The 27,152-nt window shown below is 46.8% G+C and overlaps 1 protein-coding gene across 5 annotated transcripts in view; it reads left to right on the top strand.

Annotated features, from left to right (window-relative positions):
• TBC1D14 (TBC1 domain family member 14) overlaps nucleotides 1-27,152 on the top strand; it is a 103,185-nt gene that overhangs the window by 41,538 nt on the left and 34,495 nt on the right. For 4 of the 5 annotated variants that reach the window (XM_082653762.1, XM_082653763.1, XM_082653764.1 and 1 more), the window contains exon 3: nucleotides 4,803-4,923. In XM_082653762.1, coding sequence (XP_082509888.1) covers nucleotides 4,803-4,923 — 121 coding nt within the window. Of the gene's footprint in view, nucleotides 1-4,802; nucleotides 4,924-21,426; nucleotides 21,550-27,152 lie in introns of those variants that run through there. The other variant, XM_082653766.1, reaches the window with a different exon arrangement.

Genomic DNA, 27,152 nt, shown 5'->3' on the forward strand with positions numbered 1-27,152 from the left:
TATCCAGGAGCGGCACGGGTTCTTTATTAGCCCTTGGTGGTCTGATTCCCTTCAGGTGCAGGTAAGAGTCTCCTCCACTTCCATGTTGTTTTTGCCCTTCAGTCAGAGACCGAATTGAGGCCATCAGCCGAGGCCCCTAGCGCGGCCAATAGAGGAAGTGCTTGCTTTCCTTATGGCGAAGGGGTTTAGCCCTCGCACCGAAGGGCCCTTTACTGGGGTGCCCAGTTCTCATTGCCTCCTTGGCACAGTGCTCAGGTGCTCCCCCGGAGCCATCACCCCCCGCTGGCTTCCTTCCCCCCAGGAGCCAGCTTGCCGTGCTGTCCTCTGCCACCCCCTGCCCCGGCCTCTCCCAGCCCCCCGCTTTCCACTGCCCCTCCTTTCCAGGGGGACTCCTGCCCCTGCTCAGAGGCTACCTCTGTGTAATTCTCAGTCCTGGGCTTTGATTTGTCCAGATATGTCTCTCTTGCCTTGAGCCCTGCCTTGAGGGTGCCCATGCGTGTGCCCCACCCTTGGAGGTGGCCCCCGCTGGCCTTGGGGCGGCTCCCACCCTGCCTCCTCGCGTCCCCTGCAGACACCTATGCTGGCTGCTCCATTTGCCAGCAGACACATGCTGGATAGAGCGCTGGGGATGCAGAGATGACTCTGCCCTGCCGCCTGGGCCACCCCACCCCAGAGGAAAGGTGTGTGGAGAGGGGAGCAGACAGAGTAGCTCCAACAAACACAGAATAACTTGGTGAGTGCTCTAGAAACTGCTGGTGTGGGAGCCCAGGCCTGGGGGCTGGGCTGGTGGCAGGCAGACAGGCAAGGCTTTGCAGAGTAACCTGTGTTCAGTAAGAGGACTTGCTTCAGTCACACGGCCCCCGTGTTCTGCCACCTGGTGAAGTGTCAGGGACGGCGGCTGTGACCACTGCCGTCCCCAGGAGCACGAGAGCGCTCTTAGGCATCTGAGGGCCAGGCTTGGGCCGAGGCTGTGGTCACACAGCTCATGCGGGGGCCTCTCGAGGTATCCACAGACGCGTCTTCCCTCTGGGCCCTCCTGGACTGGGGAGGAGCCTCCGCACTTGCGGGCGTCCCTGAGGGCTCCTCTGAGACCCAGTCAGGAAGGCAGCACAGGTGCCGAAGGGACGGCTCGCCCCGCCGCCCGTGTTCTCGCACTGCACCTGGCCCCCGGAGTGGGGTTGGGTCGTGTGATGGGCAGAGGCGGGTCCCTGGGGCCACCTGGCTCCTGGGCCCAGCAGCCAGCTCCATGCCAGGCTCTCCATGACCCTCGACCTGGAAGGGGAGCCGGTGGCCGGAACCGTTTTCTGGTGGGCTTCCCCACTCCCCGTGCCTGCGCCAGGGCTGCAGACGGCACAGCAGCTGAAGCTGGGGACGGATTCCTTTGTGCTCAGAGCTCCTGGTACGTGTGGTGACTGCAACTTCACAAAAAGTAATACATCCAAAGATACCTTTTACAGACCTTTCAAAAGTCATGGCCTGTTATGTATACCTTAAGCTCTTATGCTAAAAAGAATTCTGCAACTCTGATTTTTTTGGCCTCGCCATGCGGCATGTGGGATCTTAGTTCCCCGACCAGGGATCGAACCTGCGCCCCCTGCACTGGAAGCGTGGAGTCTTAACCACTGGACCGCCAGGGGAGTCCCACAACTTTGATTTTTGATAAACTTTATCTGCACTACATTTGTGTGAACTTATGTAGCCTTAGCAGTGGGCAGAGAAGCCAAGGTTTCTGTTCCCCTTGGTTCACCTCCTGCTGGTCGGTCTCAGCGAATAGCACCACCGTTTACACCCAGCCTCCCAGATCACAAAGCCCAGGCTTCTTTTGAGTTTCCCCGTACCCAGTCCCTTCTGAGCGGTTCTCTACTGTTACCCCTCTAGACCCTCAGCAACTCACGTCCCTCCAGAGTAAGGTCAGGGTCCTTTGGGAGGCCTACCTCTCACTCCTGGCCCCTCCCCTTTCTGGGTGCGTTTGGTTTCCTCACCTTTTGTCCCTTGCACCCAGTTCCCTTCCTCAGAGGCAACTCCTCTTTAGCAAAATGTTAGCCATTAGTGGATCCAGGCTCTGGATGCCCAAATTCTTAGAACCTTTCTGGGTGGCTGAGGTTTTAGCTTGGTTTTAATTGTGTTAAGTCTTTCACGGCTGGCTGAATCTTAGATGTTAAACAGGTTGGGCCTGGAGACACCTCAAACTTCATTTCTTACTAATGTAAATATAAATTGCCTTGGGGTATGAAACCATTTCTGAAATAGGTTCTATTATAACCACAACAGAAAAACAAGGAAGAATACAAAGAAAACTTGTTTGAAAGTTTTTGTATAATAACTTTTTTTTATATAATTTCAAATTTACTGAGACTTTGCAAGAAAAATACAAGGAACTCCCTTATGTCCTTTACCCAAATTCACTAGCCATTTACATTTTACTCCATTGTTTTATTCATTCTGTGAGTGTGGTATCTATTTTATGTAAGTGTATAAGAATTTTTTTTTTTTTTGTGGTACGCAGTCCTCTCACTGCTGTGGCCTCTCCCGTTGCGGAGCACAGGCTCCGGACGCGCAGGCTCAGCGGCCATGGCTCATGAGCCCAGCCGCTCCGCAGCATGTGGGATCCTCCTGGACCGGGGCACGAACCCGCGTCCCCTGCATCGGCAGGCGGGCTCTCAACCACTGTGCCACCAGGGAAGCCCAAGTGTATAAGAATTTTGAGGAAGCATTAGAAGAATCATTTGGAGGTATCATGCCCGTTTACCCCTAAGTATGTCAGTATGTTTCGTGAGAACAAGGGCATCCTCTTCTGTAACTGTAGTACAGTTATCAAGATCAGGAAATTTAATATTAACCCAATGCTGTTCTCCTCTATACTCTATGTTCAAATTGCGTCCATTGTCCCAGTAGTCTTCTTTATACCTGTCTTGGCCCGTGGTCCAGGATGTGGTCCAGGATCCACCTACTGCATTTAATTGTCAGGTCTCTTTAGCCTCCTTTTAATCTGGAACAATTCTTCAACCTTTCTTTGTCGACTGAAAAAAAAAAGCACAACCTAAAAGTTGAGAATTACGTTTTATTTGGAGGCCTTTCTGAGGTCTATAGCCCAGGAAGGCAGCCTCGCAGATAGCTCTGAGGGACTGTTCCAAAGAGATAAGCAAGGAGCCAGGATATACAGGAGTTTTTGCTGAAAAAAGCAAAAACAAAAAACCATGCAGCTGAGCATCAAAAGATTACTGCTAATCACAAAAAACAGACCTCTCAAGTTAACGATTGTATGGGAAGATGTAAGAGTCTGGGCTGATTGAAATTATTCCTTTGGTATGCATCTTCACTAGCTAGGGCCAGGATCCCAGTTTTTCTCCATCCAGAATCCCCTCAGGGCGCACCGTTGAGATGGCTACAGTGGCTAATGGCTGGATGGGTGCAACATTCTCTGTTTACCGAAATGACAGGCACTATTTTTTTGTCCACATGTGACACTGGCCTTTTTGGAGTGAGATTCATTATTTCATAGGCTGTCCCTCAGTTTGGGTGTGTCTACATCTCCTCATGGTTATATTCAGGTGATGCACTTTTGGTAACTGCCATTGACATGGTGTGTTGTTCTCAGCATCAGAGCAGGTGACGTGTGCTGTCCATCCTGACCTGGGGGATGCCAGCTTTGATCACTTGGCTAATGAGGTTTCTCGACTGTAAAGTTAACTATTTTTGTCTTTGTCATTACAAGTAATTTGTGGGAGATACTTTCAAACTAAGTAAAATTCCTTTTCTTCATCCAGCTTTCACCTACCAGTTTCAGCATCCATTGATTAATTCCTAACCCCATCAGTCTTTCTCTACTTATTAGGGGGACATTCTAAGAGTTTTCCTTCCTCCTCTGTTTGTGTATTTGTATCCATATCCACTTGGGCTCATGGATTTCTGTTTCATTTGATGGGTTATAACCCCATTATTTATTTTGATGATTACATTGTTCCGGATTTAGCTAGTGAGAGCCCTTTTCAAGCTGGTACTGTTTTCATGAAACTTGTCCCCATATTTCTTTGAGCACCTTCTTTCTAGCACGCAAGATGCTTCATGCTCATCTTATACTTTCCAGTGAGCCCTAGAAACCATTTGTTTTTAATGAATGCACCAGTACAATGCATTCCAAAACATAGTTTATTTTGTAGTACCATTTGGGATTTATTTATGTTATCTGGGTTTGTTCACGTGTTGTTGGGAGAGAAGACCTTGTGATTATCTCATGAGTGGCTTTCTTTTTATGGTACATGGAGACTCTTTATAAATAGATAGTATAAATTTACCTTATAGATAATTTAAACTAAGTTAGAGGTTTAAGTACTAAAACAACTGTTATCCTTTGAGCACTGATCATGTACCTGTAATTTTAATTCATATAGTGACCCTTGTTAGACATAAGGAAACTGAGCCTCAGAGAGGTTAATATACCGGTCAGAGTCACACAGCTAGTGAGTGATTGAGCCAGGGTTTCAATTCAGTTTGGTCTGACTTCAAAGCTCACTTTTTTGGATATGCTTTGTTACGCTATAATACATTTCCTGACTCTAAATGATAGAACTTGTACGTGCTATTGGTGAATAACAAAAAGCTTGCTCTGGTTCAAGGTCTTTTCACCTGCTTCATAATTCTTGGTCGACATGAAAATCAAGTCTGCAGAATTAAAGTCTGTGGTTCATCACATTGTTCTCTGAGAGGAAAGTCTACTTGTTTTCATTAGAGAGTGATTTGGCTGTCCTAGTGTTTCTGTAAATACCCAACAATTCCCTAACCCTTTTATTTTCTTCCTATAGGAATTTGCTTGCTAGAAAACAAAATGCAAGACTTGACAAACAAAATGACTTGGGATGGAAGTTATTTGGAAAAGTACCACTCCGAGAGAATGCTCAGAAAGAGTCAAAGAAAATACAAAAGGTATACACGATACAGAAACACAGCAACGTGCGGCACAGCATGCATTTATGAACCGTGCAGAAAGGACCATTCCGGAGGCTTTGAGACTGGAAAGCTTTGCTTTCACTTGCATGCTAAGTACCTAAAATTTAAGTCTGTCTTGAGAATGTGGATGACTTTAACCTTTTTCACTTCTTACAGCTCGTATGCACACATAGGAAAGTTCAGTTGAGAGAGCTGGGCTTTAGATATTTATAACTTGATGAAATTTAATCAGTTTTTTTTCAATAAGAGTTGCAAATATGTTTACGATCTAATTTTTATTAATTGTGTTTGATGTGAAAGAATTCTTCCTCTCTGATCCCAGGGGTTTCTTGGGAAGGACTTAATCCTTCCAGTGCTTCCTTGGACCAGGAAACCTAGGGCCACTGTTACCCAGGCTGCAGTATGACCTCTTCCCCTCGCGGGCCGACGCTGCCCACATGTCTTGGGAGGAGAAGGTGGGGTTCAGGGCCAGGCCAGGTGCGTGGAATCTCACCACCACTGGGCTACTTCGCTCCCCGTGGAGGGAGTGATGCTAGCTGCTGGAGGCATGCGCTCATCTTCGTGGGGAGGGGGGCTCAAGCACAGACTCAGCCAGGCCCCGGGTGTCAGCGGCCTCGGCAGCCCTGATTGTTACCACCCGCATCTTCTGCTTGGCCCTGAGTCCCAGCTGTCCTAACAGTGCGGTGCTTGCCCGGTGCTGTGACACTGCCCCGCAGCAGCCTTACCCCCCAACCTCAGTTTTGTATTCACGGACAGTTGTTCAACAAACACTTCTAATTGCCAGCACTGGAGTTAAGAGAGATGGCACTGCACCCAGGCTCCAGAGCACCCCTCTGGTGAGGGAGTGATGCCAGTGCAGGTGTTGCAGGTGCGTGGCAGGGAGGCCGGGCCTGGTGGGTGACGTGGCACAGAAGTCTGAGTTTAATGGTGTGACAGAGAATTAATAGTAATGGGGATCGTGTACTGAGTGATTACTATGTCCTGGCGATAAATGAGCCAGCACGTGGGTTTCTAGTTCATTTAAAACTCGCAACAACCTTATGAAGAAGGCACTGTTACTGTCTTCATTTTACCAAAGAAGCCCTGAGACCAGGCTGAGTGACTTGTGCGGCTAGTAAGCGGCAGAGCTGGAGTTCAGCCCCAGGCATTTGGGCGCCAGGGCCCTCGCAGCTGCTGTGCCCCTGCAGGAAGGGAGGGGCAGGTGCTGGGCGACTCGTGCAGCGTGAACCCAGGGAGCAGTGAGAGGGGCTGTCCATGGGGCCTGTGGGGTGGGATGTGGTGCATGCAGAACCTGTCTCTAACCTGGAGGCTCTGGGGAGCCCCTGAAGGGTTTTACTCATGTAGGGAGTGAGGAGGTCCCCCTGGCGAGAGTGTGGCTCTTGGACTAGTCCAGGTGGGAGACAGTGGGGTCTGGCTCAGTGCAGTGGTGGCAGTGGGGCTGCAGAGTATTGTGGCCCTCTGAGGATAAACATGTGAGGCCCAGGGCTGCAGTGTGTGAGCACGTGCTGGGGCTCTGGCTTGGACAACAAGCTGGCTTTGCACGTATTTCATTTTTTATGCCTCGTCAAATTAAAGATGTCTTGAATGTTGTGTAGTGTTCCTTATAGCAGTTGTCTGGGCCTAGGAAACTCACAAAGTAAATCAGTGTTGGAATTCATTTTTCTAGACTGTTACATTTTGAATTTGAATCACTTATTGTGTAGGCTTGTTAAAATAGCATACAATTAAAATATGATGTGTTTGTATGCAGAGCTAAGCTATACATTTCTTAGGAAACTCAGTAGCTAAGCTGTTATAAAATTCTTAAAGAAATCTATGGTTCTCAAAAAAGTAACCATCATGTTAAATAGATTTTCCCATGGCTCTTAATGTCACTTGCATCATGTTTGAATTTCTTTGTTATCTGTGTCGTACCGTTTTTTTAAGGTGAACGTGGATTATGTTCTTGGACTTAAAGGATTTTTGTGAACTGAAGTGACTAGGTCAGCTAATTATGTAGTAACACAGTACTGCAAAGAAGAGGGCCATCTGGCTCTAACCATCAATAATAAAGGATGTAATCGTACCTGCATGCGTCATACAATCCTGCCTCTGTCCTGTTTGCTCATGCTTTGTGTCTCTGGCCCTCTCATTTGTCACCCTGTCCCCTCCTCCCCCGAGCTGGCAAGGCCTGAGAGGGATCCAGGGGCGGGAACCTGCCCCTGGGAGGAAGCTCCTGGGCACCAGGCTCGAGCTGGCTGCTGTCACAGGTGTCGGCTCACACAGCCTCCCCTCCCCACTTTAGAGAGCCCATCACTGGGGTCCGAGTGTCCAGACTTGTAATCCCAAATGGTGACAATAACTCTAGTTAGAGCTAAAGCATAATTGAGATACTTAGTAAACTCTTAATTCCTTTTCCCTTTGTCTTTGGAAGTTTTTTATACTTGAGAGAGGTAGCATCACGTAGTGATTTAAAAGCATGGACTCTGGAGTCAGACTTATTGCGTTTGGATCCCAGCTCTGCTACACTTTGGCTGTGTGACTTTGGGCAAGTCCCTTAACCCTTCTGAGCCTCATTTTCCTGCTCTTTAATGTTAGGAGAATAATAGTACCTACCTCTGAGGTGGTGAGGATTAAATGAGTGAGTATACATCATGTGCTGCAAGCAGTTATGAATGTCCCAAGGGCTAGAAAGTGTCTGCTGGTATCATTGTTTGTTTCCTTTGACTGAGAAATGGATCACAGTGTGAGAGGGTGAGCCTGTGCCCTCCATAGATCCCTTAGTTTGCTTGTTCAGCAAACCTTGTGCCATTTTGGGGCCAGGTCTTGTACTGGGCACTGGAAACACAAAAGCGGATGGGTGGACATGTCTCAAGGAGCCCGTGGTGAGCCGAGGGTTCAGGTACGAACACCAGCCAAGATCTTTGGACTTGAAGGCTCGGGTTTGATTTCCGGCGTCCCCTCTTCTTGTCTGTATGACCTTGGGCCAGTGACGTCTCTGGTTCCTCATCTGCAGAATGGGCCTGTTAACTTATAAATTAACAGATAATGTATGTGAAGTATTTTTGCCCAATGTTTAGTACAGTGTGTGGCCCAGAGTTAGTACTCGGGTGTGGCTGTCATGACTTTTTGTTAATAAATTGGTCCATTAAGTGGACTGGGTGCTGTTTGTGGTTTGCCCAGGGTGCTCTGGGGCACAGCTGACTTCACTGTAACTGGGCCACATTCTCTTGGTTTGGGCCTTCTTTTTTGGTTGCCATTTTTAAGGAAGTGATGCAATGTTATTGATACTTTCCGCTAACTTTTCAAATTTCATAAACATTTTGAAGTGCAAGTAATTTTCTGTCAGCTTGCATTATGATTTTTCCTAGGGGAAGCAAAAATGACCAAGAATAACTATGAGAATCACACTAAACCAGTGGTTCTCAAATTGTGGTCCCCAAGCTAACATCATCATCACCTGGGCATTTGTTAGAAACACAGGTTCTCAGGCCTCTCACCCCAGTCACACTGAAACAAACTCTGGGGCTGGGGCACCACACGTTGTGTCTTAACAATGCTCCAGGCATTTGTTCTAACACACACCAAAATTTAAGAACCACTGCCGTGTGAGAAGGGAATGCTGGCTATTAGGAGGAAAATAGCCGTCTTTGCCCACAGCGGGTTAAATAAAGGGCCCAGGTATGCCGTGTACACGTTCGGCCATTGCTGGTGGACTGGCGAAGCTCTTGAGAGTAAAGCCGGGGAGAAGGTATTTGAAGATAGCTGCCTTCAGATCTCCTGTCATTGGGTTTGTATGGACCAGGGCTCTGGCCACATTGGCGCGGGTGGTGATGCTGTCGCAGAAGTACAGTCCTTTGTTTGTGAATGAAGAGGAACCTTCTGTCTTGGATTCCATGGTCCTTTCACGTGTTCCACAAATTTGAGACACTGTGTGAACCAATCCTGGTTATTATAATGAAGGGCAAAGGCTTATTCGGCCCCTGCCTTCACTGGAACTTACCAGGGGTCGGGGAAAGAAAGATTTGAACAAGTAACTCCACAGATAATTGTAGCTGTGATAAATGTTGCGAAGGAAAAGTAGAGCGCAGCCGTCCTGAGACGCTTCTGTACCACTGAGCACATTTCTCTGAGACTGGTTTTCAGGTGACCTCCAGGTGCTAGGTCCAGTGGTTATTTCCCTCAGCCCTTGTCCACTTCTCTGCTCCTTGGGAGGCTTTCTTACTGTGGCTTCCAGGTCACCACGCTCTTCCTCCTTTTTCAGTTTCCTTTGCTGGGTGCCCTCAGCTTTCCAGCCCTCTGAACATTAGGGTGCCTCTCGAGCGCTTCTTCATCTGTGGGCGCCTCTGGGAGATCTCCGCTGGACTCAGGCTGTAAATGTCATGCCTACGCTGACCACCAGCCAGGCCTTCACCCCTGAACTCCAGGCGTAGGCAGCCAGCTGCCTACTGGACAGCTCCACCTGGACGTCTGATAGACATTTTGTGGCTAACAAGCACCGAGCTAAACTCTGATTTTCTTTCTTTCTTTTTGTTTAAAAAATTATTTATTTATTTTTGGCTGTGTTGGGTCTTCCTTGATGCGCGCGGGCTCTCTCTAGTTGCAGCGAGCGGGGGCTACTCTTCATCGTGGTGCACGGGCTTCTCATTGCGGTGGCTTCTCTTGTTGCGGAGCACGGGCTCTAGGTGCGCGGGCTTCAGCAGTTGCAGCACGTGGGCTCAGTAGTTGTGGCTCGCGGGCTGTAGAGTGCAGACTCGGTAGTTGTGGTGCACGGGCTTAGCTGCTCCGCGGCACATGGGATCTTCCCTGACCAGGGCTCGAACCAGTGTCCTCTGCATTGGCAGGCGGATTCTTAACCACTGCGCCACCAGGGAAGTCCCGACTCTGATTTTCTTTTTCCACTCTGTCAGACCTGTTCCCTTTGCAGCTTTCCCCATTTTGGTGAATGACAGTCTTAGCCTTCTTTTTCAGGCCTGAAACTTTAGAATTGCTCTTGACTTCTCTTTCTCATACCTCGCTTCCAGTCTGACAGGTGTTTTGTTTTTGTTTAGGCTCTGTGGGTGAATCCGATGTGCCGTAAGGTTTGAGAAGTAGTGACTTGCTGGGAGATTTTGAGCATCTGCTCCAGTGAGGTCATGTGGATGAAATCTTCTTAAAGAGGTGCTCCTGGTGTAGCCTTGGCAGGAGGTGGTTGTGGCTTTGTGGTCCGTTATTGGGAAGTGGGGAAGGGGCTCCTTTAGATAAATTAGTAATACTTCTCGGTTATATTCACATGTAAAAGATGTATAAGATATTAACAAATTAAGAAAAAGGAAGCTGACTGTGATTTTCCCATCAGAAACCATGGAGGCCAGCAGGAAGTGATTTCAGCATTTTTAAAGTGCTGAAAGAAAAGAACTATCAACCCCAAATTCTATATCCAGCAAAAATGCCCTTCAGGAATGAAAGTGAAATAAAGATCTTTTCAGATAAAGGAAAACTGAGAGAATTTGTTGCCAGCAGATCTAAAAAAATTACTAAAGGAAGTTTTCCAGACAGTAGGGACATTATACGAGAAGGAAACTTGAAACATTAGGAAGGAAGAGGAACAGAAATGGTAAATGTCCACATGAATACAGTAGACCATTGTTCTCTTAATGAATTCTTTTAAATATGTTTGGTTTCAGCAAAGTATAAGGTTGTATGGGGTTTTCAGCACATGTGGATGTAATACGTATTACAAATAAAACACGAAGGAGGAGGGGATATGATGGAAAAGTTTCTGCATTCCACTTGAAGTGCTAAAATATTGATACTAATTAGATTGTGAAAAATATATATTGTAAATCTCAGATCAACCACTAAACTACACATAGAGAGAGTGAAAAACACAGTATGTTAAAACAGAATTCTCAAAAGTTCCAAGAACTGAAATCAAGATAGGAAAGAGGAAATAGAAGAAGGAAAAATAGAAAACAAATAAGATGGTAGGCCCAAATTGAAAGATACCAATAATTTACCTTCATGTAAATTGTGTGAGCATACCAGTTGTGTGTCTGAATGCTCAGTCCTGACAGATTGCTGTCTAAAAGAAATTCACTTCGGGCTTCCCTGGTGGCGCAGTGGTTGAGAGTCCGCCTGCCGATGCAGGGGACGCGGGTTCGTGCCCTGGTCCGGGAAGATCCCACATGCCGCGGAGCGGCTGGGCCCTGAGCCATGGCCGCTGAGCCTGCACATCCGGAGCCTGTGCTCCACAACGGGAGAGGCCACAACAGTGAGAGGCCTGTGTACCGCAAAAAAAAAAAAAAAAAAAATTCACTTCAAATATAAAGTAGGCAGTTGAAATTAAAGGATGGAAAAAGATAACACCACCATGAAAACATTAGCCAAAATGAAGATGGGGTAGATAGATTACTATCAGAAAAAGTAGACTTCAGAGCAAAGAAAATTACCAGGGATAAGGTAAGGCAATTACCAGTGAAGACATAATGCTATTAAATGAGTGTGTACCTAATAAAAGACCTGCAAAACTACATGGTACAAAACCTGAGAGATCTGAAACAGGTAGACAAATCCATAGTTACAACTGAAGTGTCAGCACCCCCTTTGTAATTGGTAGAACTATTGACAGAATTAGCCAGGACATAGAAGAACCTACCGTCAGTGAGCCAGGCTAACGGACATTTAGAGAACGCTCCACCCTCCAACAAGAGCACAACACACATTCTTTTCAAGCACACGTGGATGGCCACCAAGATAGACCGTAACCTGCGTTATAAAAGAAACTAAATCGGAAAGGATTAAAATTACACAAAATACGTTCTCTAACCACAATGAAATTACACTAAAACAGTGACAGAAAGATAACAAGAACATCTCCCCAAACTTGGAAATTAAACAAGCAACATGCTTCTAAATATGTTTTGGAACAATAACGATGTCACAAGGAAAATGAGAAAATATTTTGAACTGAACAGAAACACAGCCTATCAAAATTTGTGGGGTGCAGTGCTTAGAAGGAAATTTATAGCATTAAACCAGTCAGATTAGTAAAGAAAAAAGTTCTCCAATCTAATTTTCTACCTTAAGAAACTGTAAAAGGAGCAAATAAACCCAAAGCAAGCAAAAGGAAGAAAATAATACACATAAGAACAGAAATCACTGAAATTGAAAGCAGAAAAATTAATAGTCAGTGAAACCAAAAGCTGGTTCTTGGAAATTATCAAAAAAATCAAATGCTAACAAAACTGACGGAAGAGAGAGGAGAACCAAATTATCAGTAAGAGGAATGAAAAAAGGAGATACTACTGTAGACCCTGAAGAAATTAAAAGGATAATAAGAGAATGTTACGAATAAATCTATGTACGTAAGTTTGATAACTTAGATGGAATGGTCCATTTCCTTGAAAATCACAAATCACCAAAACTCACCCAGGATGCCATAGATAACCCAAGTTGTCCTGTAATTATTAATGAAATGGAAATTTTAGTTAAAAGCCTCCCGCAAAAGAAATCTCCAAGCCCAGAGGGGGTTTCATTGATGAGTTCTCCTGCATATTTGAAGAAAAATAACACCAATTTTCAAAGAGGAAGGACTGACTCATAATATGAAGCCAGTATTACCCTGATAGCAAAACCAGACAAGGACAGTACAAAAGAAGCACATTGGAGGCCAGTATCCCTTATGAAGACACACGGAGTCCTCAACACATTATCAGCAAATTGAATTCAGCAATACATTTAAACGTGGCATTTATCCAGGAGTGCAAAGCTGATTTATTATTTGAAAATCAATCAGTGTAATCCACTATTTTAACAATCTTGGGCAGATCTCACGGGTATTATCTGACTGTAGGAATCCAGTCTCAAAAGGTTACGTATGTGCTATATGATTTCATTTGTATGATATACTTGAAGAGATAAAGCTGCAGTGCCAGGAGTGAGTACTAAGGGAGAGCATGGACGAGGTTTTGGGGAGGATGGAACTGTCCTGTATCTTGATTGTGATGGCTATAAGACAGCGTGTTTTAATAGTCATAGAACTTACACACCAAAAAGCTAACTATATGTTAATTTAAAAAATAAAACTAACATGAATGAATGAATCAATCAAGCAGTTAGGGTACTTTTGACCCAGCATTTCCACTTCTAGGAATTTATCTTACAGATGAGTTACTGCGTAGGTAAACTGATGGTTTTATAAGGGTATTGATTGGAAAAGATTGGAAGATTACAAAAAAGATTGATTAGAAAAGACCGGAAGCCATCTACATGCCTGGCAGTGGGGAATTGGTTAAATTCCTAAATGCAATGCAGTGCATACCTTAAAAAAGCAAGCTGAATAACCATTAGTGTGCTCTGTACGCATGAGATACATGCATATGCTCGTAAGTGCGGACACTGTATCAGGGAGGCCCCTTAGGAAACTGATAATAATAGCATTGCTTTGGAGAGGCGAATGAACTGGGGGAGGAGGGAGACCTGCTTTCACTGTTTACCCTTTGATACCTTTTGGATTTTATTTTGTGTGCACGTCTACTCTAAAAAAAGTTTTTAAAAAGTATGCAGAATGGTAGACGAAAAAGTGTTAAGGAATTTGGGCAAAGGACCACAAGACGCAACAAGAGCCTAATGGATACCCCAAACTACAGCTCACAGATTCCCATGTAGCTCGTAGAGGGACACTACAAATTTGACACTGAGCTTCCTAGGGGTAGGGCAAAGAGGGCAACGTTACCCAGTGAGGGGTGATCCAGAGGAGAAAGCTGAGCCTGTTCTGGAAGGTTTGGCTTGTCCAGGTGGTAGGTGGCACGCGTGTACAGGACCAGGACCTTTCGGGTGAGGGTGAGTCTATCAGGAAATCACCTCATAAAATGTCTAATTGCTATTAATTTTGGATTTTAGAGAGGCAGCAAGTTAATCACGTATCAGATTTCTACATGATGCCTTTCTGGAAGAGAAAGAAAAGGGGGAGAGAGAAGAAAGGGAAATGGCAGCATGGTCATTTAATTTGAACTTTGTTTTTATTCTATGGGTAGATTGTCTCCTACTGTTGTCGTGGCAACAGTTAGTTGATCTGAGGAGTATAACTCTCTTACCTCAGATGCCTTTAATAATATAAACTGAAATTCTAGTGCATAGTGCTTCTTAAGGTTTGCTTGTTTTTCCTAATGTGGACACTTCCCCGTCAGTCTGAGAGGGCAGCATTCAGAGCACACTTTCAGTCTTACCGCTGTGGCTCCCAGGAAGAGACAGGAGTTCAGAGAACAAGAAATGGACAGATCTTTACTGGGACCACTAACAGTGCTGAGGTCAGAGGGGTCTCAGGCTTGGGAAGGCAGGGGGCCTGGGAAGGACTCTAACTTTAGGATCACAGAGCCCCTAGTCTGTGTCCTGATTCTGTCACTCATAGTCAGTTGTGTGACTTTAGGCCTCCGACTTGACTTTGCCTCTGTGACCTTTGGTCTCCTCCTCTGCAAAGATAATGCCCATCTTGCCTGTGCTCATGAAGGTTCAGTAGGATGAAGTGTGGGTGTTCCTGGAGCAGTGGTTGGTGTCCAGTGGGAGCTCAGTAAAGGTCAGTGGTTTCTCTCGTTCTGGTCTTACATCATGGCTACATCTTTACTCCTCTGAGTGGATAAAAACAAAAACTTTGCTGTTGCTCAGGCGTGTTCAGTGTGTTTGGGAACTTGCTGTTGCCAAAATCAGTCTTGGATTCCATCTGAAATGGCTTAAAAATTGTTTTTTTTTTCAAATTATAAAAAATAGTTCATGAAAAAATACCTGTAAAATACCCAAATGATGGAGGTGGGCAGAATCAAATGGGAAAGCCTCTTCCCCCCGAGACTCCACAGCCCCCTCCTGGTTGTAGTCTCTGACCGTTTAGTGCCCACCCTCCCAGGCCTTTCTCTGAGCCAGATTACGTTTGTGTACGTTTCACTCACATGCATACGTTTGTGAGAGAGTTGTGCAGCTTCCCTCTGGTGTGTCCACGATCGGTTCTCAGGAGACCCGCCCAGCACTGACCTTGAAGGTGCTGTGGCCGGGGCTCTTCGGAAGCGACCGTCCGTGTTCTGAATCCACTTTCTGACCGACTCTGGGCTCAGGCGATAGTGTCTGCAGTTGGGTGGCCTGTTGAATAAGCTGAACCAGAAAAGCACGTTTCCTGGAAGTAGCTGAATCGAGGCAGCTTCCTAGGAAGGCCTGGGGAGGTGGCCCTTGGAAGCTTTCACATGCTTTTGCCCTTCCCGGAGCAATTTAATGTGTTGATGGGAAAATACTGACAGCCAAAGAAAACTGCTTTTTTCACATTGATCTAATTCCCGATGGAAGGTTGAGATTTTAAAGTATTAGATAATCTCTAAACACTGTTGGATCAGCAGGGGAGACGCTTCTTGGGTCTTTGCCAGGCCCGGCTGGCTTGTCTTGGGCTGTGGTGCGTGGTGCAGGGCCCGGAGCACAGCTGGCCTTCCCAAGGAGGCGTCATCGGCAAGCGCCCGCCTAGACTTGGAGAAACCTCAGATTTGAGAAGAGCAAGGCTGTTAACCTTGCTTTCCTTCGAGTTAAGGTTCCTCTAAACTCCCCTTTAAGTTGCTTGTCCAAGTTGGACTCAGAATATTACTTAACATCTTGTCAGCGTGTGGAAGCACTTTGGGTAGAGTCTTCTGTTTGGTGCTGGAAACTCCGTGATATCCCTAATTAATAGGCAAGTGTTGCATTTGTTCCTTGATCTTATGCCTGTGTCTGGTAGTTAACAAGGCCTTAGGGCCACAAAGGGAACACTGTTTTGGGATCCTAGTTCAGAGGCAGTGCATCAGGGGAGTTGATAGGAAGAGGCCCTGGAGCCAGACTGCCTGGGTTTAAATCCCACCCTGCATCTGACCAGCTGTTTACTTAACTGGGGAAGTTACTCAGAGCCTTAGTTGCTGCATCTAGGGAGAAGAGGGGGGTAGGGGAGATGATGGTGATAGTACCTATATTCGTTTCCTGTTGCTCCTGTAATAAGTTACCATCACCTTGGTGGCTTAAAACAATTCAGATTTATTCTCCTATAGTTTGGGGGTCAGAAGTCTGAAATGAGTCTTCCAGATTAAAATCGAAGTGTTGGCAGGGCTGGTCTTTTTAGGAGCTCCAGGAGAGAATCTGTTCTTTCTTTTCCAGATTCTATAAGCTTACTGCTGGCATTCCTTGGCTTGTGGCCAAGGAATTTCTGTTCCCATCAACACACTGCCTTCCCCTTCTATAGTCACATCTCCCTCTGCTTCCATCTTTTTTTTTTTTTAATTAATTAATTTATTTATTTTTGGCTCTGCTGGGTCATTGTTACTGCTCATGGGCTTCCTTGAGTTGTGGCGAGCGGGGGCTGCTCTTCGTTGCGGCGCACAGACTTCTCGTCATGGTGGCTTCTCTTGTTGTGGAGCACGGGCTCTAGGTGCGTGGGCTTCAGCAGTTGTGGCGCGTGGGCTTCAGTAGTTGCGGCTCGTGGGCTCTAGAGCACAGCCTCAGTAGTTGTGGTGCACGGGCTTCGTTGCTCCGCGGCATGTGGGATCTTCCCGGATCAGGGCTCGAACCCATGTCCCCTGCATTGGCAGGCAGATTCTTAACCACTGCTCCACCAGGGAAGTCCCTGTTTCCATCTTTTAAGGACACTTGTGGTTATTTTGGGCTCACCCAGATAATCGACGATAATCTCCCCATCTCAAGGTCCATAACATTAATCCCATCTGCAAAGTCCCTTGTGGCATGTAAGGTAACAGTCACAGGTCCCAGGGATTAAGACATGGGCATGTTTGGGGGCCATCACTCAGCGTAGCACAGTACTTACCTCATGGGATTGTTAGGGTTGAATGAGACTCATCGGGTCCTAGCTCAGATGCTCCCTCCTAGGTGGTGTCTTCTAAGAAGTTTTCCCTGACCACCCCGTCTGAAGAACCACCCACTGTCACCCCATCCGTTGTCACTCTGTCACAGAACTCTCAGGTATTTTCGGCACAGCCCATGAAACCTAGGACCAGACCTTGTTTGGTTCTCACTTTATCTCCAGGGCCCAGAATAGGAAGTACCTAGCTTTAGTGAATGGTTAATACAGGTTTGTTAAATGGATGGATGTCAAAATTTCAAAACATTCCACTTTGTAGACTTTCTTCTTATCTCTATGACAACAGAGACATTTCCCCATATCATTAAATATTCTTCCATGATCTCGTTTTTACTCACTAAGTAATGGCCTTTGTGTAGCTGTATCATGGTTCACTTAACCAGTCTCCCAGGTTGAAGTCGTTCCTTCAGTGACCTTTTTTTTTTTAAATAGATTTATTTTATTTATGTATTTATTTGGCTGTGTTGGGTCTTCGTTTCTGTGCGAGGGCTTTCTCTAGTTGCGGCGAGTGGGGTCCACTCTTCATTGCGGTGCGCGGGCCTCTCACTGTCGCGGCCTCTCTTGTTGCAGAGCACAGGCTCCAGATGCGCAGGCTCAGTAGTTGTGGCTCACGGGCCCAGTTGCTCCACGGCATGTGGGATCTTCCCAGACCAAGGCTCGAACCTGTGTCCCCTGCATTGGCAGGCAGATTCTCAACCACTGCGCCACCAGGGAAGCCCTTCAGTGATCTTTTGATCCTGTGAAACCTGGTGGTCTAGCAAGGTTGGGTTTGTCAGCCTGTCTCTTAGGATGCTGCATCAAACAAATCACCCAGTCTTCCCTCCTTGATCTCAAAGGATAGAGACAACAATGTTGTAGGTTAATCAAATAAGCAAGTAAATCCCGTGTGCTGGTGGAGATACAGGAAGCAGGGGGATGAGTGCTGGTTAACTCAAAAACTTCAGGAGAAAGAATTCTTTTCAGGTGGATTAAGATAGAAGTCACATCAGATTGAGATAGAGAAAAAGCCTCTGTTAACGTCTTATTTTTGCTTTAAGTTTCAAAATTTAGTAAAAGTCAACCTGTCATCACATGGTATAATAGTTAAACCTTTCTGAATGGTACCCAGTTCCGAAATATGTGATAGAAACTGTTGGTAAAGTAACCTGCAGGTTACAGCCTGTCAGAGGAGATAAGCAGTGTGCTTTGGAAGCACATCTTAATGTGTATTTAACACAAGCTTAATGCGTCTGTCTCATATTTACATTTAGTGAGCCTGTGGGCCCCGGTTGGCTGATGTCTACAGTATGCATAGCACTACGTGTTGGTAGGAGGCGTGGAGGGGCTGAGAACCCACGCCTCGCTGTGAGAAGGACGCCAGCTCTCTTCCAGTTGCAGGAATTATTTCTGGAAAGTCACCAGTAACTCCTCAGGTCAGGTCAGCTGCCTCCTGGGGCTCCTGGAGCCCTCAGATTTCTCTCAGTCATAGGACTGAGCACCCGTATAGTGTGGTAATTGTTTGCTGGTCTGTGAGGGACTTGGGGACAGGGACCTTGTTCATCTTTATTCTTAAGGCCAAGCACCATAAGTGCTTATTGGACGGGTGCAATGAAGGATGGAACAGTGATGCTGAGTGTCTCCTCTGTGCCATGTACTTTGTTAGCAATCAGCGCGGAGAAGACTACAGTAAGACCCCGCCCTCGGAGGTTTCACAGTCTCTTGAGGGAAATAAATATTAATCAGAGAGTCATGTAATTACAAGTTGTGATTAAGTGCTATGAGAAAACAGAACCTGATGCTAGGAGAGAGAGGAACCAGGGCCTTGCTGTAGTTTACATGGTAGGGCAGGAAGTGTTTCTGTGGGGATGTGTATTTAAGATGAGATCTAAAGGATTGGTCATCAGTCTTCTTACTGGTTTATTCCCCTTGTGAAGAAAAATTTCAAACCTGGAGAAGGGTTCAAGGAATAATTTAATGATGAACAGCCATATATCCTCCACTTAGATTGAACAGTCGTTGACATTTTTCCATATTCACTTATTGTGCCTCTTTCTAGTTTTAAAAAATGGAATCATTTGAAAGTAAGTTGCAGATATCATGACATCTTATCCATAAATACATTCAGCATTCATTCAGCTCTCTACACAACCACGAAGATGTTATCAGGCTTAAGAAAATTATCAGTTAATTTCCATAATAGCATCTTACCATGACCATGTTCAGACCATGTTCGTGACCAGATCATGTTCTGCTTTCTCTAGTTACACCAAACTGTTCTTCATGAACCAGCCTCCAGTCAGGTTTGTGTATTGCCTTTAGTTATTTGTCACTTTATTCTCTTAGAACAGTTACTCTACCATTCTTCCATGACATTTACCTTTTTTTTTGAATGATCTTCTTAGTTAAAGCTTCATTCAACACATTGAGGAGATGCATTAAATCAGTTAAATGAACCAGTAAGATGGTAAAATTGATTCCAAAGGCATTTGAGGAACTAGGTATTTATAGACATAAAACCAAAAGAGTTAGAATAAGGTTGCTACATTAGATTAAGAAAACATCATCTTCAGAGTTATCTATTCTATTGGACATAAATCCGCAAGTTAATATGTCACTTCACAGTGTCTGGGCTCTAATAGAGTAGTAAGTAGCACAGGCACATTCTCCTAGAGAATTAAATAAACCTCAGGCAGGCATATTAAAAACGCCCAGGTAGGGGCTTCCCTGGTGGCGCAGTGGTTGAGAGTCCACCTGCCGATGCAGGGGACGCGGGTTCGTGCCTCGGTCCGGGAAGATCCCACAGGCTGCGGAGCGGCTGGGCCCGTGAGCCATGGCCGCTGAGCCTGTGCGTCCGGAGCCTGTGCTCCGCAACGGGAGAGGCCACAGCAGTGAGAGGCCCACGTACCGCAAAAAAAAAAAAAAAATCCCAGGTATAAATGGAAAAGACACCTCTCCTCCATGCTTTTGTCTTATTTCCAAATTTTGAATAATTTTTTTATAACAAGGCTTTCCCTAATCATTCCAGCCAGAATCAGCCTCTCCAGTTTTATCCTATTACTTTTAAAAAATGGCTTTATTGTGGTATAATTTTTATACCATAGAATTCACTCATTGTACATGTTCATGACTTTTAATAAACTTATGCAGCTATGCAACTGTCACAGCAATCCGGTTTTAGAATATTTTCACCCCTCGACAAAGTCCCCTCACGCCTGTTTGCAGTGGATCTCCGCTTCCGCCTCCAGCTCCAAGCAAACGTCAATTAGCTTTCTCTCTAGAGAAGGAAATTTCATATAAATGGAATCATGCACATTACCTTTTGTCTGGCATCTTTTCACTAAGCACAATGTCCCTGAGGCTCACCCATGTGGTGTCCATGTGGTAGCGTGTATCAGTGCCCTTTTCATTGTTGCGTCAGTGCTGTTTATGCATTCCTCACTTAATGGGTTTTTGGAATGTTTTTTGGTGTTGGGCTCTTATGAATAATGCTGCTGTGAACATTTGCAGGCAAGTCTTTTTGTGGGTGTATTTTTTATTTCTCTTGGGTAGGTTCCTAGGAGTGCGGTAGGTGTATATTGAACTACGTAAGAAACTGCCAGATTGTTTTCAAAAATGGCTGCAACTGCTAGTGACTTATGAAAATTCCAGATTCTCCACATTCTCGCCATCACCTGTCATTGTCTGTCTTCTCGATTATAGCTTGATGGACATTGTAGTCTCCTTCTGAGTGAAGAAGTTTCTGGTGGCAACTTGGTAATGCTATCATCCAGAAAATCAGCTGCGGAAAGCGTGGTACCATGGTCTGAGGACTTGTGAGTTCCCTTCCGGAAGGAGAGTCTGTGTTGTCTCAAGCCCAGTTTGTTCAGCACTTGGACATTGGACCTATGGGCTGACCAGAAATAATTTTGACCTTATGCAGATTTTAAAGACTTAAAACATTGAGGTATGCTCTCCAAACAGTGGAATGCTGCCGTCCGAAGTGTACTCTTCAGTTAGTTGTGATGAATGTTTATCAAGACGATACTTCTGGCACCCCCCTGGGGATATGTTCTGCCCCTTCCCAGTCAGTCCCCGAGAAGCAGTCACTAGGCAGATTTCCATCACTAGGTGTTCCTGCGTGCACCCTGACGCTCTGATTGAACTGATCTTACTGTGGAAAGCATTTGATCCGCAGTAGCGTATAAAGAAGAGAATAAAATGGCTCATAGTCACTCCACTACCCAGAGGTTACTATTCTTATGTAGTGCCTTCCGGTAATGTACTTGTGTCATTTTTTAGAAAATCTCACAAAGCAGAGCTTTGGCGTACGTTGTTTGGCGTGTCACCGCTTCCTTTTTGGAGTGTACGTTTTCCAGCGTGATATTTGTGTGCTGAGGACGCAGCCTAACTCGCTTGGCGCGAGCATTTAGGCCCGGTTTGTATCGCGGGCGGACAGCCCGCGTCTGGACTCCCCGCCTGCGTGGGCACGTCCGGTGTCTGGAGGGCGCCGCGCGACCTTCCCTACCTGGGCGGCCAGAGGAGGAACCCCTTGGGACTTGGGGGACCCAGGTCCTCCCCCAGCCCCGCCCGGCGCCCAGGGTCCCGGCGAGCCAGGCCTGACGCGCCGAAACCGAGCCGCGGATCGGCTGCGCGGCATCTGCGCGCGATTGAGCGGCCTGCCGCCCCCGCCCGGCCGCCGGAGCCGCCGCCCGAGGTCCCGCCGCGGAGCCCCGCTTGCTCGCTCGTTCGCCCGCTCACTCGGGCATGGAGCCGCCGGCCGCGCGCCTCTGAGCCCCGCGGCGTTCATGGTGAGTGGGGCCGGGGCCCCGCCCGCGCCCCTCCGGGGGTCTGCCCGCCCGTCACCGGCCGGAGGCCCCAGCGTGGGTGCGCCCGTGTGCATGTGTGTGTGTTACACGCATCTGTTCCAACGAGCTGAAGCTTGCATGTGGCCGCGGTGATGCGCCTTCCTCCCCCCTGCCATTCTTTGTCTGTGATTCCATGTAATTTCCTCACAGCGTTGAGTTTTAATGGGTACGGTGGGGGACTGTAGGAGAGAGAGCCAGCGCGTCCTAATTCTTACCACCCAGAGGGGGATCGCACCCTGTGTTCAGACTGAGGTCAGTCCAGGCCAGGCACCCCTCTTAGAGGCCTGAATGGCATTCATTGCCCGTGATCCTGGGGGCAAGAAGCCTTTGTACGGAGCTCAGGCTGTACCCCGTTTGCTCAGGGTCCGAGTAAGGTGGTCAGATCGTAGCAGTAACCAAGCTTGTTAAAACCCACAGTTCAGTTTTAACACATTTCATTCACCAGTCCACAGGTGAACTTCTGTGTTCTACATGTTTTGTAAGTAACATGACAATTAGAAAGGCCCCCTGAGAGTTGCTGTCCCAAATGCCAACATTTCTGGTAACCTAGAGGATGCTTTCTGGGAAAAAGACTGTGATAAGGAGAGAAAAGAGTTGAAGTCTGAGGAGCCCTTCAGAGGATTCCGGAGGGTCCTTCTTACTGTGAGGTCAGCCTCATTGGTCACCAGTACTGTCGTTTTGGAAGTCCCAGCATTTGTAAGACCTGTTCAGGCCACTCTTAACCACTAAAAATGGCAAAATAGAACAGATCTCGTCCCAGATTGTGAGACAACACCCCTCTCCCCCCAAAAGTTGCTTGTTATAAATGGCAAAGTGTGACGCCAGCTGCAGTGTTCTGGGCTCTTTACTTTCATCTACTCTTCACAACCTTATTAAGCACCACTCTTAGCGGGAAGTGTTGTGAAAAGTAATTCTGCGGCAAAATAATGACAGTAGTACTCCCTGTCATTTTGAGGCACCTGCTATGGCCATGTGTCTTTCGTTAATTCATTCTCATTTAATAGGTGGGGAAGCAGGCTTGGAGGGGCGAAGGAACATGCCCAAGGTCACGCTGCCGTTGGTGATGATCTGGAGGTGATGGTTCAGACCCAGGCCTGCCGCCAACTCACAGTGCTTCCTCTGCAGGGTCCTCAGCCGGTGCCCACAGGGTTGCCGTACTCTCTGTCCCTTACGCTGGTTTCACGTCAGTCTGTTCATAGGTGCCACGTGGTGACCTGCTATGCTTTATTCCAGACGTACCTCTAAAACCCCCTCGTTATTTTAAAAGGCTAATCTTGATGCTATACCAGTTGAGTCCAAGGCTTAAGCACAGGTTTTAACTGATGAGCCTCTCTCCTTGTAACTAACATAGATTTCCAGGAAGCTAGGGGGCTTCTGTTACCATGTTTGGGCGTAATTGGCTGTCTTTTACAGCACTCTTCCAGTTCTGTGCGTAGCAGTGACACCCCTCTTGTCATCCTACCAGGAGCACTTTCTTTACTGTTTGAGGATCTTGATCTTCTCCTCTTACACAGATGTCTGTCGAGGTAGACACTTTTTTCTTTCTTCTTCAACTGGCAGATTATAACTTTATTTAGGAGTCTCATGCCCCGTCCTTATCTCCAGCACTGTTCAGATCATGCACATGATGTAGACGTTGCCTTTGGATGTATCGAATGGGCTCATCACACCTCACACTGTTTACTTTCGGGCTCTACCCCAGTCTAGCTCTTCCTTTCTCTCTCTCGCTTGGCCTTGGCTTGTCCCGTCAGCTCTGGGAAGCTTGTTGTTGAGACCATGAAGTCTAGAACAGAACTTGGACCCGGCGTCATTCCCCACGTAGAGCGTTCGTGCTCACCCACAGAGAAGCCTGTTCGCCGTCATCTCCTGGCTGCTGCTTGTGCTGTCGGGCTGCCCCTCCCTCACGGCTTCCAGCCCAGCTCTCCCCTGTCCTTTGTCCATTGAGATGGCACCCTTTATGAGCTGTTTTCTTTTATTCTCTCCAGCCACAGGTGTCCTGTCCTTGGGGCTCCCACATTTTTTATCGTCTGCTCTGGTTTCATAGCCTCTGCTGGCATCGTACTGCCCCTGCTAGAGTGAGTGAGCCCTTCAAGGTGGGGTCTGCAGGTCTGCTAAAGTGCCAGGCCCCTTCACAAATGAGCTCCTGGCCCCTGTGTGGAGTTGAGGCTCTGCTCGGCTGCCCTGGTGTACTGCTTTCTTCCTGAACCTTTGCTGCATTATCAGACCACAGCCGCACTTAGCCCCCAGTTGGGTGCAGTAGGCTTTGTTTGCTGCTGTCTCTCTGGTGTTGGTCTTACCTTCCCAGCAGGATACAAGCACCACTCTGGGCAGGGACTGTGACCTCTTCTAAATTAGTGACTTGTAAACTTTTTATTCTGACACAACACCCCACCCCCATCCCCGGGTTAGAAAATTTAGGTTGAGACTCATTTCTCTCAAGAAGGCATAGCTGTAAGTAGGTACAGAACTGAAACAAACTGTCCTTACTATGTGCACTCTGTATTTTTGTGTTGTTTGATTTAAAAAAAATACTGTCGTGACCAGTAAAACTGATTTGCCACTAGAACTTTGCAGAACCCTGTTCTAAATTCCCTCTAGGGTTATGCGGCGTGTTGGAATCTGTAGTGGTTCCTTGAATGGATGGTTTATACTGATGAGCCTGCAGGACTTCTGATGAGCACAGCAATGAATGGTATTGTTACTTGGTTTAAACCAAGAGACTTCAACTTGATCCCATAAGGGCCCCAAGAGGAGAAGAAACTTTGGAACGATGAGTTGCACCGGGGCTGGGCCGACCCCACCATTTGCCTGGCACACAGAAAGGGCTCATACTTTATGGGCAGCCGTTAAATGTTTGTCTCGTGATCTCATCATCACAGGAGTCTTCACAGTTGCTACCGTTTTATAGCCGAGAGAGAAGCAAGATGATTTGCCCCAAATCAGAGCCAGGACTTAGATTTAGAACTCAGTCTTTTCGCTTCCAAAGCCCTAGCTCTTGCCATATCACATGCTGACCTCAGTGTTGGTAACTCACAGCTGAAAGTTGTTTGTCCTGAGAGTGAATCGTCCCCTTTCTTGTTCCTGAAGTTGGTTTGTCTGGCTTGGAAGATGAGCTTACTGTCGACCCCTCTAGGTAGCAGTGTGAGAACTACATCTGGAGTAGGATCTGTTAACAATTTCCAAAGCCATTCGTATTCTGAAATGCCATTTAGAATTTTGAAAAGGCTTTCCCTGGGATTTCAAGTATGGACAGGCCAGGCCTCCTTTTTTTTAAATCATGCGGGGCTCTGTGTGGTTAAAACATAAGTATTTGACTTGCATCTGCACTTAATTCACTATTACAGGTTTGTGTCATAGCTGAAAGCTTCATTTAGACTGAATATAAATGATTAAACTGGATCATGCTTTCTAGTGAGTGGCAGTCTGCGGTGAGCAGTGCAGGGGCAGAGCCAGGGTGCTGGCCTCTGGTCCAGCTCCTCCAGCCCCAGCCCGGCCTCCACCTGATGGCAGCTCCTCTCTCGGGGTTGTGGGGAGCTAGTGTGAAGGGCAAGTTGAGCCCATTCCGTGTGTGTAAAGTGCTTGGCCCGTTGCGACTGTGCTGCTTGTTACCGTTTGTGGTGGAGCCTCCGAGCTCTAACTGAAGAGACTGATTTTTTTAAAATCACAAGTCAAGGCATTTAATTAACTTTACAACGCGTCTTCGTATCTGTGCTCTTTGCAGACCTTGCAGGGCTCCTTGATTGTTGTTTGGCCATAGGGTATTTTTTCTGCCTTATACGGTTTCAAGCCCGAGGAGAAAAAGGGTCATGGCAGACGGCAGCCAGGGCCAGCCTTTACGGAGCACTTCCTCTGCACCCAGAGGCTTGTGCGGACTGCTTCACAAGCCTCTGCCACTCCTTAGACAGCCCTCTCTGCTAGGTGCTGTTTCCCTTTTTGCAGATGTGGAAATGAGGTGCAGGGATTCTAAGCTGTGCTTTGCCGGGGGTCACAGCTAGTTCCTGGTGGATCTGAATTTGCTCCCAGGCCCGTCTGGCCCCGAAGACCACACTTAACTCGAGTAGGCCCTGGCCTTTTCCCTCCAGAACTGCACACCTGTTTGTTGAGTATATCCACAGGAGAGGTTGGGCCTGCGCAGAGTGGCGGAGTGGGGAGTCCTGCAGGCCCGGCTCCTTGCTGGCTATGGACTTGGGGGCAAGTCACTTCACTCTGAACCTCAGTGGCCCTACCTGTCAAATGCGGTGACACTTGCCATAGAGATCGTTATGGAGATAAAGTTAAACTATGTGTAAAGCACACAAAGCCAGTGGAGGTGGGCATCCGCATGCTGGGACCTCTGCCTTCGGGGCTCAGCGCCTTTGGCCTTGGCATAGAGCCCACTAGACCAGCATCAGCAAGTAAGTAGCACCTTGCAGGGCGTTCGCTAACAATTCCTGTTAACATGCAGCGTGCCTCAGGATCTTTCTCCGCACACAACTTCTGGTAGATTTCCTATAAAATACAAGATTTTACATTGGGTACGTAGGTAGAATCTGATGGCTACATAGGATACTTGGGATGGCTGTTGTAGCCTGTGAAGCTGCAGCTGAGTGCTTGGCACGTGGAGGTGCTCAGATGTTTGAATGGATGACACAGTGAGTCCATTTTCTCCGCTTTGGGTGAGTGGAGGTCGTTTTAGATTTTAATGGAACCATTTTACACCGGGGTGAACAATGTTAAGACATCTAACCTTGTACATCCAGATATACAGAAACTGCCCCACCCGCCTGTTTCTTGGTGCACACGCTTCTCATAGCCTGTGGGTTTTGAGGAAAAAATGTTTTCTTTTAACTTTTTAGAAGCCTCTGTAGGCTTTCCTGGCTGAGAGAATAATTGCTTGCCGAATAATTTTACCAGTAACACCCCACTTGACAACTAGTGTTAATAAAATTCATTTAGCAAGTCATCACTTTCCACTCCTGATACTGCTTCTATTGTATTGGGAGTGGTTATTTAAATCTTAGTTTAAACTACTGGGTTGTTTGTCCTGTCTTCCCAGTTAGGTTGCCTTCCCTTAAGGGAGGGTCCTGAGAGCCTTGTCTATAATAGGCAACAAGAGAACACTGTTTTTTTATTTTTTGCAGAGGGCTAAGGGTACACATGCACAGGCACGCATACACACACAGTTGCAGAAACTGGACTCTTTGGCACAGATTACTTGGCTCTCCTGAACTCTGCTGGTTGGGTGTTTGGAATGTGGGTCACCAGGTGTGACTGAGGTTTTGTGGTTGCAGCTCATAGGACGAATTAATGACCTGGAAGTGTGGAGGCCGCTCGTAGATTTCCAGGGCATGGCACAATTATTCGTGTAACAGCTTGCAGTGATGGCTTCACACAAAGATGTTAAAGAATTTCTTTCTTGACGTTTCTGCTTTAAGAAAATGAAACAGCTTTCATCATCTTCAAGCAAAAGATTTTTAATTTTTAAGCCCATCCTCATTTCAGGAAAGGTTTGAAAGGCAAACAAAAATAGATAAAATGCTGTGGTGTAAAAGGAAATGCATTAGAAA

The sequence above is a fragment of the Grampus griseus genome (genome assembly GCF_964374135.1).
Source record: "Grampus griseus genome assembly, chromosome: 4".
Taxonomy (NCBI): domain Eukaryota; kingdom Metazoa; phylum Chordata; class Mammalia; order Artiodactyla; family Delphinidae; genus Grampus; species Grampus griseus.